Here is a 13450-nt window from a genome sequence, read left to right as displayed (position 1 = left end):
CTGAATGTGAAAGTTCTTTATCTGCTCAATGTTTTGTTTGGGGATATTTGGTCATATCATTTGATAACCTTCGCTTTTCCTGCTGATTCCTTTTCCAGTCAGCTGTTTTTGGTTTTGGTTTTTTGCAGTGACACACACTCTTTTTTTAGCTCTGCTGAGCTGTTTAAGAGTAATCTCATGACTTCAGTTAGTGCCCTGAGACAGATCGTAGAACGACTTCTCACTCTAAAATCTTTGTCCATCTGTCTGTCTGAACAGGCTGCTGCCAGCAAGCTACCTTTCAGTTATTTAAGATCCTGTGATCTCCCCGTCTGTGCCAGATCAACTCCAGAGGTTTCACTGAGGCAGGGGAACAGCACAGCAATGCTCTGTCACACACTGACACCTAGTGACAGGGTTGGGTTCTGTTTTTTATGGAGCACAAAAGACTGTATCTCGCTCTCAGCATATTAAATGTTGTTTGTGGTTTTAGGTTATTAGAAATCAGATTGCGTAAGAACAAATGAGTGCATTAAAACATTTACATTTAACTGAATGACTGTAATTATACAATTGCTGTCATGGCAGAAAGAAAGTACGCCCTCTGTCACTTTTAATGTTCTTAAAGGTTTTTAAATTAGTTTCATTTCAGTGGTAACACAGCAAAGATCAGATTTCTCACTTTATTTGTTTGGTTTCATTTAAAATTAGGCCAAAATGCAGAAAAACAGAGTACACGCTGATATTTAATAGCTTATAGAACCTCTTCGACCAATGATCATTTTCTGTGCCAATTGATCAGTCTCGTAAATCTCTGTGGAAGAAATTTGGCTCGCTCTTCTTTGCAACGTAACTTCAGTTCACTGAGGTTTGGGCATTTGCTTATGCACAACTCTCTTAAGGTCCCACCACAGCATCACAATCAAGTTGAGGTCTAGAGTTTGGCCAGGCCACTGCAGCACCTTGATTCTTTTCTTGTTCAGCCATGCAGTTGTAGATTTCCTGCTGTGGTTGGGAAATCCTCGTGGTTTCTGCCTGATTGTGTTTCAGCCAATACTTAGTTTTCAGACAGATGACCTTACATTTGACTCTAGAATACTTTGCTATACTGAGTTAATGGCCAATTCAATGACTGCAATATCCCCAGTGCCCCATGGTTGCAAAAGAAGTCCAAATCATCACCCCTCCACCACCAAGCAACAGTGTTTGAGGTGTTTGTGCTGATATGCTGTGTTCTGTTTTCTCCAAACGTGGTGCTGTGCATTATGATCGAACAGCTCCACTTTGGTCTTGTCTGTCCAAAGGACATTGTTCCAGAAGTCTTGTAACTTATTCAGGTACAAACCTAAGCTGTGCTGCCAGGTTCTCTTTCGAGAGAAGCGGCTGTCACCCTGCAGTCCTTCCAAACCAGCCATACTAGTTCAGACTTTTCCTACTTGTACTGTGATGAACTTTAACATATAACATACTAACCGAGGCCTGTAGAGTCTGAGATGCAGCCCTTGGATTTTTTTGTTTTACAATTCAACTGAGCATTGGGGAGAATTTCCACTCATGAGAAGACTGTTGTTGTAGCTCACCTGACATTTGGTTTGTCTAATTTTGAGACCTGCTAAGGATCAAAATGTTGTTATCCTGGGACGTAAAACCTCAGAACTGACAGGGGCCATGCTTTCTTTTAACAATGAAATTATAAATATTGTAACTACAATGTACGTACAAGACATTGTCACTAAGAGTCAGGTTTTTCTTCTTCTTTAAAATGTCACACTGTGCACACGTTGGTGTTTTTTTTAAATGCACTGGAACATAAATGGAAAACACTCAGCATGTAGTTAATAACAACTATCACTTTTGAAACTCCACCAGCATAACACTCACAAACATACTCAAACACCCACAGACAGACAAAACACACACACACACCTTCACAGCTCTACACTTTCCAATCAAGAAGAAAATCAGCAAGATGAATCTTTTTGCATGCAGACTCACCCACAAAACCACATCTTCTTCTTTTGTAACAACTCTGCAACCATTAAAACGTGTCTCTAACAGACAGAGTGAGAGAATTAAAACTCTTACTCGATTGGTTATTTATTTTCACTTCTTTTGGGTGTTTTACAGCAGTTTTTTAGGCCTGTCACTTCCTTTGTCCGCTACTTTTTTAAGGACACACTGCACACCATGCTGAGTATGCCAGGTTCTCAGACAATAGCTGTTTTGGAATAAAATTGTTGTTGTAAAAATAGTTTTTCATGCTTGTCAAACTGCATTTTCTTTGACATTTTTCAAACATTCAACAAAAGAAATGGGAACAAATTCTGTCTTTTTGTAACAGGCTATTAGAAACAAAGTGCTTAAAGATGCCATTTAAAATAAGTTCTTTGTTAACACCATCACCTTTCACAGAGCACTAAATGATCTGCAGAACAGGAAGAGTTACTTGACGATGCTCTTCGTGGACTACAGCTCAGCGTTTACCACCAACACCATAATACTAGACATCCTCACCACCAAACTGGACCACCTATTACCTGCTCCTGGATCAAAGATTTCCTCACAAACCAGCCTCAATCAGTCCAACCCCCAACCTCTCTCCTCGACTGTCATCCAGCACCAGATCCCACGCCCCGTACACCTATAACTGCACACCAACCAAGCCAACTCTCGTCATTGTCAAGTATGCTAATTACACCAACGTGGTTAAACTCATCTCTGATGGAGATAAGACAGCGTACAGGGCGGAGGTAGAGAACTTTTCCCGCTGGTGCTCCGAAAACAACCTAAAGCTGAACATCCTTAAAACAAAAGAACTCATAATGGAAAGACACAGACAGGTCCACTCCCCTCTAATTATAAATGGGGAATGGGTTGAATCTATCTCCACCTTCAGGTTTCTGGGCACCCACATCTCCCCTGATCTCACCTGGACCCACAACACCAACGCCCTGGTAAAGGCCCAGCAGCGGCTGCACTTCCTCCGTGTCCTGAGGAAGAATTACGTGGACCAGAAGCTGCTGCTGGCCTTCACTGCTCCTCTGTGGAGAGCATCTCCTCCACACTGGGTGTTTGATAGACAGAGTCCACTACTGACAACAGGACGGCTGTACAGAGGGTAATCAACACCACCCAAAAAAATTATTGGTTGCCCTCTGACACCCTGGAGACCATTGCCAGATCCTCCTGTCTCAGGAAAACTAGGAAAATCATAGGTAAGCCCTTACACAGCTTACCATCTGTTTACCCGCTTCTCTGGTCAGCGCCTCAGGTCAATCAGGTCCCACACCTCCAGACCCAGTAACAGTTTCTTCCCCTGGGCCATTCAGACTGTTAACAAACACCCACCTCATGAATCTGAGCCATGGTCTGTGTGACCCTCATCACTCAGGCCACTATTTGAAGCTATTTTGTTCTCCAATGTCTGTCTTTCTCTTATTTCCGAATATATTCCTCTGTATTGTATATATTTGTCCTCTTTTGCTATTTTTTCCTGCTTTCTACTCTTTATATTTTATTCTGGCACCGTTGGTGTGGAGCACCCACAACTTTTTTTTTTCTGTTCTCAAACTGATCTCCCTGTTGGAGCTCAGTCTGGGGGGAGTTATTTTTTTTCTCCTTATCTTTCCTCATGTGGTGCATTTTCCATTGTTATACCTCTCTGACCTGTCTTCCCCATGTGGTGTTTGTGTAATGTATGTATGGTCATAAGGGTAAGTCGGCGCTGGCAAAGGTCGGCAGCCTTAACCCCATTTCCTTTGGGGTCAACCTTCAGGATCAATAAAGTTTTATTGAATTGAACTTCATTTTACACGTACAATGACAATAAAGGGCTATTCTATTCTATCTATTCCATTCTAAAAATAAATAAATAAATAAAAATGAATAATAGAAATTGTTTTAAAAACTTCTGGAAATGGTCAGGTATGAGGATTGGACTGAATAAAAAAGCAGTTATTGTCCAAAGAAAACTTTGAAAACCCTTCAGAAACTTTGAAAGACTATTCTCGACATCACTGGATCAAAATGGGAATCAAAATGGGGCGACTTGACACTTTTGCACAGGATTGTATATAAAGAATAGCTTTTAAAAAAGCAACCCTTCTCTATAACAAACAAAACCCAAGAGGGAACTCTGACTAATCCTGTTGTAAATGTCATTTAACATACAATTAGCACACAATTAAGTTATCTTATCAAAGTATTTTCGTCTGATTGATTTAAGGATTTTAAGAGCTCCAAACAAAAAAGGGGAAGCCTCGGCTTCGTGACACGCAGTGGTAGTTCACACAAACACTGCCCTTTCCGCTGTTTTCCTATCCGGTTGTTCAGTCTGACGTCACTAGCCGTGTCTGGGTCTAAACTCCGCTGCAGGTCCATATATCAAACGATCACTATGGGATTACTGAGAGTTGAAAAACTGTCTAAAGTCTTTCATCTTTAATAAAATGATCAGCGTTCTGCTCTCCCAGGTGTAACAATTGAGTTTAACATCCAGGCATCCATGAAAACGGAATTTATGACATTTAACGGAGTTAGAAGTTAGCAGGGAGTTAGCTCGCTAGCTTCTATCTAAATACAATATAGCATGTCCTGACTGTGGGGTTTTGGAAACAAATTAAAACGTACAGCTCTGCTATCACTTCCAGCATAAATGAAGACAGAAAACTAAACAGCAGTGACGTTTGTAGGGTTACTGAAGTTTGGCTAGCTGGTATATAATGATGTGCTACGTGACCGCTAGCGACACAGCTATGTTAGCATAATATAAACAAGCTAACTTTTTTTCCACTCGATAAAAGTTAATGTGAGTGTTCTCGGTGGTCAGGAACAAATGTAATCGCATGGCAGGATGCTGTAAAAGGACCAAACTTCAGCCAGGAGAACAACTGAGATAATCCATCCACAATACGAGGTTAGTCATTCATATACTGCTGCATGGGCTGGGCTGTAGTTACATCGTAAGGTTTTAAAAACTGAGCTTAAATAAATGATTAGCGGTAATAAAAGCCGAGGGAGGTCAACAGTGATCACTGACTGTTTTAGGAGCTTTTTGAGATCAAATAGAAGAAAATACATAACATTAAACATGTTAACAACACAAAAGCCATATTAAACGCAGACTACTTTAGACCCGGAAGTAGGATTCGTCGCGTCATCACTGAACAACCGGATTATCTAGTTAACTACAGTCATATGACATGCTTCACATGATGTGCGTGCAAATAAAACTGTGATTGGAGGAGACACTTCCTCGGCGCGATGTGATTGGTGGACCGGGCAGGCACCGTTCTCCATGATTTAATCATTGTTTTGGGGGTTAAAGAACGTCCGCAGAGTAATGTGTTTCTGTGAGGTTTGGCTTTAGTCTGCCAGCTGTTCTCATTGTCACTCTGAGAATACAGAAGAAAAAAAAATGCAGCTTTGGTACATTGCAGCTATTTTTTTGTGCGATGTCGCTGGTAAGGAAATACATTTCATATTTGTTTTTTTAGGTTAGCTGTTTACAGTCAGCCAGCGTTACATGCTGTGGAGGTAGCTAGCACTCGGGGGTCTTGTTACGCAGCCGTTACGTGCAAATAAACATGTTAATAAACGTACATTAGCATTCAGTTTGCTAAATAAGAGGCTATCTTTGTGTGTAAGTAACTATACAGTAGAGCAGGAATACATACGATAATTTTTAACTTTCACATTAAAGTCTTCCTGTTTTAGCTTGAGAGAAGTGCTAATTTACGAGCTCCACTAACCACTCTTTAATTCGGCACACAACTAACTTTATTATTTACCAAAGCTTAACCTGTTCCTTTTATGATAAAGTGGGCTTTAAAACTTAAAAAAGGAAGGTTGGGGTATGAGAAGTTTATCTAATTTTATAACTTATATTGCCAAAATGGCTACAAACGTCTGTTTTATCCTCTGCTCCGTGTGTGAGAAGTTAACAAGGCGTCTGTAAATGACCAGTGTTTGTAGCGTCCATGTAACCAGTTATAGCAAATATCCAGGGATAGCTGTCAGTATTTCTTGCTTTGCTATTTGCTGCTTGTTGCACACAGCTCTGTAGTTATTTTACTAACATGTGTTGTCACCTCTGCTTCATTGTCAGGTACAGAGGCAAAGGCAGTACATAGCCTTCCTGATTTTGGAAAGAGCTATCATGTCAAAGGTAAGCTGTGAACTAACACAGGGTTACACAGTATGTTTTGGGCCTTGTTGGAAGTTATGTTTCATTGAGTATTTACATTTCAGGAATCATCTCTCTGCCCTATGCTGAAATTGAGGAACCATTTGAGGCCTGGTTAGACCTAACAGCAAAGTCAAGCCGGATAGACTACTACCACGGTGAGAAACCCCCTTCAGCTGATTCTCCTGAAGCAGATTCTGTATTCCCCTGCTTGGCTAATCAGTAATTTGAAATTGAGTGCCTGTTGTGTAAGAGAAACGATACCAGACTGTAACATTATCGCAAAAAAAAGAAGTGAAAAAAGACAGAGTAAGCACGCGTGATGAACATAATCTGATGACTTGTGTTGCATGTGACTTTGTACTAAAATTGTGTTTTTATATGCTTACAGTGCTGATGACGGCTGGTGCAAACTTACCCACGAATACTCCTCTTTATTTAGTTTTTCTTCCATCAGACAAATCATCATCTTGACTTGTACATAACTGTAGTCTGTTAGGAAAAAGGAAGAATGAACACATTCAAAGTAGTAATGAAATAATAATAATAAAATTGAATCCTGATATAATGCGTTTCTACTGACAGGTGTATACGCCAAAAAGCCCTGACTATAGCTAATAAGGTTTTGTCTGAGCCACACATAGCATATTCATTCAGAAATCTTGAGCTATTAACAAAATAAATGTACTATTAACATTAGAGAAGTCAATAATGTCTCATTTTAACACTCTTTATCACCAACAGGCCAGGTTTTGACTTACCAGTTAGCTTCAGAGCAGCAGTATGGCACTGCCTATAAGATCTCGCCTGAGACCACTGAAGAGGAGCTAAATGTGATGAAGTGCTTCCAGATTAACGGAACAAAGGACGAAGCAGTCACACCGCAGGCTGCGCTCCCCGATGTGCAGGGCTTCCAGGTGTGTGTTTTATTTCTTTTTATTCCACTTTTCAGTTTGATCTTCATGAGTAAAAGTGTATATATGGAACAGTCTCCGGTTGTTAAAACAGAAGCCAAAGCAGAAAAGTCTTAAAGCTGTATACTATCATTCTAATGGCCAGAAGGGGGTAGTTACCCTACTGCAAGAAGAAGTCAGAGTGTACTGAGGTCACGCACACATCGGTTAAGAGTTGACCTCGACATTGGACATGATGCAACCACCGGTTGCTAGGGAAACTTCTATTCCCCAACCAGTTGGCAGTGTTTCTAGTAGATTGCCAGTGTTTGTAGATAAGCCTTTCACTTACAGTCAGACCAGTAAATGGGAATATGCTACCATTACCAGTATTACTAACATTGGGGGAATACTAATATTTCTTTAGTGACAGGTTGTTTCCAGGAAACCATTAACCTGTCTGTAGGCCTGTGTGACTTTGGTTATAGCAGTCATTTTTGCAGCAACTGCCATCAGCCTCCAGCAATCATTCACCGCTGGTCTTGGAGTACTCATTTTCCTCCTCACGTTCGAGGGTTGTCAGATGGTCACTCTCTAGACCCGTGTCACTATAGACGCATTCACTTGATCCTATGTTGTCACCATGATTGTCACACAATCATGGTATTAATGGTTAACAAGTTGACATCACACGGTCAGTGGTGATGTGTCAGCAAAACCGCAAAAGAAAACAGGTAAATGACTCAACTGCTTACCTCAGTAAACCTTTTCTGATGAGTTTGTGGGCTCATAAGTCATAAGATCTTTATTACAGTGTCATGTTCATTTTGTAAATTACATTTTCATGAGGAGTATGTCTTAGTGGAAAACAAACCGTCACCATTTGTGAGTATTTATATCGTAGTCACATATTTCATTGAATGTTTTTATCTTTTATTTTGACAAGTCAAGTTGTTCATTTCCCTCCTTAGTTCCTGAGGGTGGAGTACTACAGAGGTTCCCTGTGTGAAGTCTGGCAGAATGTGACCACTGTGGGTTACAAGAAGAACACGTACACACTGTGGGTGACACATTCAGAGCGAGGTGCAGATGGAGGAAAAGACACCCCCATTCCCATTCACTATGAGATGATGGGATACAACACTCTGCTGGGGTCCCATTACGACAAGTACTTGGTGGAATACAAGGAGTTCAGCACTGACGTGAACCCCAAAGTCTTCCTGCTGCCTGAAGGTTTGTGTAAATATATACCTGCTCGACCTTTTGGAAGACTCAGAGGACAAAAGAAAAACAAAAACTCCTTCTTGTTGTGTTTCTATACAGGCATGAGTTGTGGTGGGTTTCCTGGTCCTGGAGTGGAGCACCATATGTTGGCCAATCCAATGAAAGATCTCATCCACACCTCAGCGTCAAGCCAGTCACAGCGCATGTTCAGCCATTTCAAGGACAAGTTCCAGCGGCAGTACAGCGATGAAAGGGAGCACGAGAAGAGGGAGCATGCTTTTGTTCTTAACCTACGGTGAGCGCAACATTTAATACTTTAATAATAATTGTGAGGCTACAGCTTTAGTAGTAGTTTTTCAGCGGTGTGTCTGACTGGTTCCCTGTTTTTCTAGGTACATTCACTCTAAGAACAGAGCGGGCATGTCTTTCTCTCTGGCTCTGAACTCTCTGTCGGATCGCACCATGTCTGAGCTGGCAACCATGAGGGGAAGAAAAAGGGGAAAGACCCCAAACAGAGGGCTCCCCTTCCCCTTCAAAGCTTACAAAAGAGTCAATCTTCCCGAGTCACTCGACTGGAGGCTTTATGGTGTGTATAAGCTTTAAATATTCACCAAAGATGCATCTGTGAGGAAGGTTTGTTTTTTCACCTTAACTCTGGCCTCCCAGGCGCCGTGACCCCAGTAAAGGACCAGGCCATCTGTGGCTCCTGCTGGAGCTTTGCCACCACTGGAGCAGTAGAGGGCGCTCTCTTCTTAAAGGTAAAAAGGATAGGAGGCAGCTTGCTGCACAGTCCTTGGCCCCATTCCAGTGTCTTCGAATAATGGGGCTCCTTCCCTATTCTCTTTGAAGCCGCAGATGCTCAGCTTGATGCTTCATCTGTTCTTGTTTGGGTTTATTTCCAGTGCACTTACGTTTGGTATAAATCTATATCTATCTTTCTGATGTTTTAGGGAGAAATTAGGTTTTATTTTAATACTCCTTGTATTGAAGTGGCTCGTGCAGGCAGAAGAATACGCCCAGTGAAATGAATAAAATACAAAGATGCAAATTATTCAAGGTGCATGACTGATATAGATTCTTTGTGACAAAACCAGCAGAATTATTTGCAAAATTAAAAATAACCATTTGTAAATTAGATAGATAATGACAGTCTGTCACATTTATTTAGCATAGGGCTGCTGTTTGAGTCTACTGACCTTTTTTAAAAAATAAAAAAAACAAACAAACATCCTTCTCTCCGAAGTGCAGCCCTCCTTTTGGGGATAGATCCACAGGAAGATTCATTGTGTAACTTCAGTCGTGTTGGACGGGCTTTACAGTGTGTGTGTCTGTGTGAATGAATGAGTCTGAGGGGACGTCAGCTTTGGGCTGCCTCCATCCTGTAGAAAGCTGAGCTCAAAGGCATTCCTTATCCCATGTTGCCTAGCAACTTGATCCAAACATAGGATCAGTTTATTGGGACTTGACGGCACCCCATTGAAGTGACCGAATTCTGTGTCTCTCCCTCACATAGGAGACTCTTAATTATGTGTCTTGCCCCTGGCCTGTAGCTCTGTAACTCCTAGGCTGAGGTCCAGTGATGGAGGAAGTCTCAGGGATAATACTTACATTAAAGCTCCTGCTTCATCGCAGTGCAGTAACAACATTTAAACATTAACTGAAGTAAAATGTTTTTGCATTGCAGTAAACTTAAGGTGCTGCGCTTGGAAATTTCCCATTGAGTATCAGTAAAATCTGATCTTAGTATTTATTTACTCATCTAGTTTTAAATTACTGATCAGAAAATGCAAAGTACATAACGAACACCGAAATCCAGGGTCGAAAAGTAAAGTGAATGTGGAAGTGAGCCCCTTGAGACTGGCTCCAAAGGCGATTCACTCAAGTATAAAAGATCGATAGAGCTTCTGGGTCTGAAAAGTGAAGCAACTGCAAGTTTATTAAAGCCACCGGGGAGGTGATATCTGTGATTTTAAAAATACTCCTGCCTTATAAAAGTCTGTAGGAGAAGAGCCCATAAATCTTTATCCCTTTTGTAAATTTTAGTCATTTGAAGTGTCAGAAAGGAGGATTATCCAGGACATGCTCTTTGGCATCAGCGCGGTTTCATGGTCAGATTACCCCTCGCTGTCACATGTGGTTCAAAGCACCGAGATGATGTTGCAATGAGATTTCACAATGCAGTAGAAAACTTTATGGTAGTTGCATCCTTGTTTCACACTGTCAGTGGTCGTGATGGACTTCCATGTAAAAATGTCCAACTTTACACCAAAACATGTTTTTAAGGTCTGGTTTTGGTCTCTGTAGCGACTTCTTGTTTAACGATGTATAAATATATAAATGTAAGGGATTCATCCGTGCAATAATCTTAACATTTCTCACTGAGGTAAAGCAGCTTGAACTGCTAATTGCTTTGCAATAATTGCAGGAACAGTTTGTTTTGGCTAGGAGGAAGTACTGCTGTGAGGCTGCAGCAGGTCGTCTTTGAACCTGAGCGATGCAGTGACCCCCATGGGCAGGTTCATAAACAGAGCCACTCAGTGGGGGGCACGCTTTGAATTTAGTTCTTCGTGATCTCACAGCATCTGCCTAGAAACCTGTAGATTGCAGCTGGAGTAAAAATGGTGTAGGAATGAAAGCCGATTATAAATGTTTAGCTGTCTTGTTTGTGTTTCATATAATCAAATGTCAATAAAGTGGATCAGTGGATTAAAATGTCTGCATTTTATTAGAGTTTGATTCATGATTAGTGCAGAGTAAGCGCAGGCTGCTGATGTAATGCCGAGTGTAATCATACTTTTGCTCGTGTCTTTCAGACGGGCTCTCTGCAGGTTCTGTCTCAGCAGATGCTGATCGACTGCTCCTGGGGTTTCGGTAATAACGGCTGCGATGGCGGGGAGGAGTGGAGAGCGTACGAGTGGATCATGAAGCACGGAGGCATCGCCACAATGGAAACATATGGCGCCTACATGGGGATGGTGAGATGATTTCACAACAACAAATCAAAAATTTAAATGGCCTTTATTTGTATAGCGCTTTACTCGTCCCTAAGGACCCCAAAGCACAACCAGTCATCCACACACACATTCACACACTGGTGATGGCAAGCTACATTGTAGCCACAGCCACCCTGGGGCGCACTGACAGAGGCGAGGCTGCCGGACACTGGCGCCACCGGGCCCTCTGACCACCACCAGTAGGCAACGGGTGAAGTGTCTTGCCCAAGGACACAACGACCGAGACCGTCCGAGCCGGGGCTCGAACCGGCAACCTTCCGATTACAAGACGAACTCCCAACTCTTGAGCCACGATCGCCCCTTAAAAGAGCGACGTTAATAGTGTAATTCTACAAATCTTATCATTGTGGTATTAACGGCATGTTTGATTTCAGGCTCAGGAAGCCTGTCTTACAGTTAAACAAGCTTTTGACCAGAGACTGTTTCATGTGTCTCTTAAGTACTTAAAGCATTCAGAAAGTTACTGTCAGTTTGCCCCACTGTGTATAACTGTGTATTTATTAACATCAAAGGAAGAGACTGACTTCCAGTGACCTGTGATTATCCCAAATTGCTCTGGTGTCACCCAAAAGTAGCGACACCTGAACAGTATTTTGCAAAATTCAGTCATAAATCTAGCATGCTCTAACTAAGCAGACATAGATCTGCTGTTTAAGAGTAGTATTAAATATTATACATGTATTTAAAAATAAACTATGTGATGTCTGTTCATGTCTTTAACCCAGCTGCCCCACATGTGCTAGGTCACAAAAAGCCAGAGATGGATGAAAGCCAGTTGAAATGACCACTGCTGGTGTGTATAAATGGCCTTTACTGGGCAGCTATTCTACCACTCTCTCCAGTGCTCCTTGTTAAGTTTTCCTTTGTAATAAAACAGCAATTTTAAGGTCCAGAAATATTCAGAACCCAAACAAAGATTCACATTTTGTTCCAATAATCCCTCCCCTCTGGTATTCCAATTAAAATAACATTCCTTGCAGCTATCATAGAATCATCAGGAGCAAAACATCACATACTTTCTTTCTGCGTTAAATAATGGATTGTTTTTCCATTAATTTGCCCTCCACAAACCCCAGTAAATCACATGCGTATGATTCATTTCAATACATTCCTCCCTAAATGTTAAAGCAAAACCTACAAATTTATATTTAAAAAGCCAGCAGAATAACTGCCTGCTTATTAACAGTGGATTTCAACACAAAAGAGGATTTCGAGAAGCTGTGAGAAAGTTTTTAAAAATATTTTTTTCTCTCCGAGTAGAACGGATTTTGCCACACGAACTCGTCCGAGCTCGCTGCACGTATCCAGAGCTACACGAACGTCACGTCTGGCGATCAACTGGCCCTCAAGCTGGCTCTCTTTAAAAACGGCCCCGTTGCCGTGAGTATCGACGCATCACATCGCTCGTTTGTTTTCTACAGTAACGGCGTCTACTACGAACCTGCTTGTGGTGAGTGTTTTTTCTTTCCACAGTGATTGCGTTAGATACTATCCTTCACGCTCACAACAACGTAACTCGCTGGTTCTGTTTTTCAGGGAACACTGTGGATGATCTGGACCATGCTGTGCTTGCAGTGGGATATGGCACCCTGAATGGAGAGCCATACTGGCTCATCAAGAACTCTTGGTCCACATACTGGGGCAATGATGGCTACATCCTCATGTCTATGAAGGATAACAACTGTGGTGTTGCCACTGATGCTACATATGTTACACTGGCATAGACTGTCTTCTTTTAAAGCCTTTATGTTGCTGTTGATGCCACTTCATGACTGCTGAATTACACTTAATCTTGATGTGTGTGTTAGGCCAGCTTTATGGGAAAAAAGCCTAAGAACTTATTGTGGACTGAACTAAACATGGCAGCCTGATTGGGAGGAGACAGCACTACAGTGTGTTGCATTGATAACAAGACAAACTGGATCATTGTGAAGTAAAAAGTGTTACGTCCCGATAATCTATTTTGTCTCTGTGGTGTTAGTTTTTTAATTGCTGCTGGAAGGCAGAATTTTTATTGAAAACAAATTTAAATAAATTTGCTGGTCCCAGGAAGTTATTAACTCTGGTTGCTTTGTCTGTTTCTACTTGATGACACACAAACACACACAGAACAAGTTCACTCAGTCATTAAAATTTTACTGCTCAAGGCACACTGG

The 13450-nt window shown here is 41.6% G+C and overlaps 1 protein-coding gene across 1 annotated transcript; it reads left to right on the top strand.

The window, feature by feature from the left end:
- Positions 1 to 5261: 5261 nt before the first annotated feature.
- On the top strand, positions 5262 to 13359 carry LOC308384363 (digestive cysteine proteinase 2). The gene is made up of 11 exons (XM_080862867.1): positions 5262 to 5441; positions 6086 to 6145; positions 6229 to 6321; positions 6908 to 7080; positions 8028 to 8289; positions 8380 to 8575; positions 8673 to 8866; positions 8947 to 9038; positions 11094 to 11255; positions 12555 to 12744; positions 12831 to 13359. The coding sequence occupies exons 1-11, from the start codon at positions 5396 to 5398 to the stop codon at positions 13016 to 13018; spliced, it is 1656 nt and encodes a 551-aa protein (XP_080718993.1). The 5' UTR covers positions 5262 to 5395; the 3' UTR covers positions 13019 to 13359.
- Positions 13360 to 13450: the final 91 nt, after the last annotated feature.

Source organism: Rhamphochromis sp. 'chilingali' (genome assembly GCF_963969265.1).
Source record: "Rhamphochromis sp. 'chilingali' genome assembly, chromosome: 17".
In the NCBI taxonomy this organism is placed as follows: domain Eukaryota; kingdom Metazoa; phylum Chordata; class Actinopteri; order Cichliformes; family Cichlidae; genus Rhamphochromis; species Rhamphochromis sp. 'chilingali'.
This window is presented reverse-complemented; position numbering and strand designations above follow the sequence as displayed.